The sequence below is a fragment of the Oncorhynchus clarkii genome, chromosome 17, assembly GCF_045791955.1.
Source record: "Oncorhynchus clarkii lewisi isolate Uvic-CL-2024 chromosome 17, UVic_Ocla_1.0, whole genome shotgun sequence".
Classification (NCBI taxonomy): Eukaryota; Metazoa; Chordata; class Actinopteri; order Salmoniformes; family Salmonidae; genus Oncorhynchus; species Oncorhynchus clarkii.
Window position 1 is genome coordinate 8,777,875 of NC_092163.1, and position 2,764 is coordinate 8,780,638.

At 40.8% G+C, this 2,764-nt stretch overlaps 1 protein-coding gene across 1 annotated transcript; it reads right to left on the minus strand.

Moving 5' to 3' along the window:
* Positions 1-363: 363 nt before the first annotated feature.
* Positions 364-2,303, minus strand: LOC139370209 (zinc finger protein 180-like). The gene has a single exon (XM_071109554.1). It carries the CDS (start codon positions 2,200-2,202, stop codon positions 1,039-1,041), a length of 1,164 nt encoding a protein of 387 aa, XP_070965655.1. The 5' UTR covers positions 2,203-2,303; the 3' UTR covers positions 364-1,038.
* Positions 2,304-2,764: the final 461 nt, after the last annotated feature.

The window sequence follows — 2,764 nt, forward strand, 5'->3', positions numbered from 1 at the left end:
GCCAGGTTGTAGCAACCTCATGATGGGTAGAGGGAAAATGAGTATCATGTAGTAGCCTAAACCTATCGATGTTACATTAAACTTGGTGAATGGAATACGAATGGCAATACCATGTATAAAGCCATAAACAAATCATCCTGTAATAGAAATAAGGCTCATAAAAAAAAAACGAATTATAATCATCCTCATCTTAAACAGCACCGACCGCCACTGCCTTACTTACAGTATAGCCTACCTGTAAAGCACCAGATATAATGAACCTTCAAACTTCCATAATAAACTGAGACAGGAGACTGAGCTTAGTAATTGAAATACAATATGTTTATTCATTTTTGGTTATATTCCTCTAATTAGAAGTTTTTGTTGCATACATTTTTTGTGACTAAATTATATAAATTGTTCAACTTAAAAAAAAAATGTGATTATAGAAATCCAACTAGAATATATGATGTCTGATTACTGAGGATTCTCTATGGACAGATATTAGCTATGGATTCCACAATGGCAAATACAACTTCACTGAATTGCCCGTTGTGGCTGCGGAAGGTCTGCTGGTATGGAAAGTATTGCATTCCTCAGAAAGACAGCTGTATAGTGGACATACTGACATCGACAAGCCATGTCTGTTTTAAGCAACCAACAAAATACATACAGTTCCTGTAAAACTGCCTTTTCTCTGCAGTGCTGACTTTTTGCTGATTCCTGATTCCTGAAAAAGTGATATGATGATAATGGCTTATTGTGAACATAGCAGCTTCATCTCAATAAACAATATTCAAACAACTCCCGAACACAGTAAGGCTTCTCTACTGTGCGAGTTAAATGCTGTGTCTTCAAATCTGATGACTGACCGAAGCTTTCCACACAGACAGCATGTTCCACACTCCTTTGCAAGTTTTAACCCCCTTTAAGTAACCAGGTAAGTTATTGTTAGTCATAATCAGTTGGTGTTATATTTTATTAATATAAACTGGTGAAACTATCCCCATATTGACAGCAGAGTTTAGGCTTCTCCCCTATGTGAATAAGCTAGTGTCTTCAGCTCTGATGACACAGCTTTCCTCCTGTGTGAGTACTCTGATGTTTCTTCAAAGTTGATGACTGGCTGAAACTCTTCCCACACTGAGAGCAGTGGTGAGGCTTCTCTCCTGAGTGAGTTATCTGATGTGTCTTGAGAGTTGATGAATGACCAAAACTCTTCCCACACTGAGAGCAGTGGTGAGGCTTCTCTCCTGAGTGAGTTATCTGATGTGTCTTCAAAGTTGATGAATGACTGAAATTCTTCCCACACTGGGAGCAGTGGAATGGCTTTTCACCCGTGTGAATTAGCTGGTGTTTCTTTAGGAAATATGCACTGGTGAAACTATCACCACATTGAGAGCAGTGGTAAGGTTTCTCTTCTGTGTGCGTTATCTGGTGTGCCTTCAGTTGATATAACCTGGTGAAACGCTTCCCACATTGAGAGCAGTGGTAAGGCTTCTCTCCTGTGTGAGTTAGCTGGTGTTTTTTCAGAGTTGATAACTGACTGAAACTCTTTCCACATTGGGAGCAGTGGAATGGCTTCTCTCCTGTGTGAGTTCTCTGGTGCGACTTTAAGTCTTTTGGATGACTGAAACTCTTCCCACATTGAGAGCAGTGATATGGCTTCTCTCCTGTGTGAATTAACTGGTGTGTCTTTAGATGGTGTAACTGACTGAAACTCTTCCCACAATGAGAACAGCGGTAAGGCTTCTCTACTGTGTGGGTTAGGTGGTGTCTCTTTAGGTTTCCTACCAGACTGAAACGCTTTCCACACTGCGAGCAGTGGTAAGGCTTCTCCCCTGTGTGAGTTATCTGGTGTGTCTTCAGGCTGTGTAACCAACTGAAACTCTTTCCACACTGAGAGCAGTGATAAGGCTTCTGTCCTGTGTGAGTTCTCTGGTGTGTCTTTAGTTGGTTCGACTGACCGAAACACTTCCCACAAACAGAGCAGTGGTATGGCTTCTCTCCTGTGTGAGTTCTCTGGTGCGTCTTGAGTTTGCTTGGTGTTTGAAATCTCTTCCCACATTGACCACATGAGTACACCTTCCTCCTTTTTTGAGTCTGTTTTGATTTGAGGTGAGTTGGACAAATAAAGCTGCCTCTGCAATCTGAGCAGGGGTGGGGTCTACAAGTGTGCCTTCTCAACTCCTCTGGATCATAGAAACTAGTGTAGCAGTCCATGCAATGGTGATGTTTCTGTCTTGAGTTCCTCCGTCTGTGTTGTTTATGGTTTCCTGATGCTGTGGAACTGTGCTCACTGTCTGAACCTGGGTTGGAGATCTCTCCTGTGGGAATATGAACAGATATGGGATTAGAATCAGGAACAGCATTGAAAATGGTCTTTAAAAGACTTGTTTAAAGGCCTAATGCAGCCGTTTTGATATCAATATCAAATCATTTATTAGGTAACAATTAAGTACTTTACTTGAATACACCGAACAAAAATATAAAATGCAATATGCAACATTTTCAAGAATTTTACTTAGTTTCAGTTCATAAGGAAATCAGTCAACTGAAAAAAAATCATTAGGGCCTAATCTATGGATTTCACATGACTGTGAATACAGATATGCATCTGTTGGTCACAGAAACCTTCAAGAAAAGGTAGGGGTGTGGATCAGAAAACCAGTCAGTATCTGGCGTGACCACCATTTGCCTCAGCAGGGCGACATCTCCATCGCATAGAATTGATTAGGCTGTTCAAATCAAATTGGTCACATACACCTATTTAGCAGATGTGATT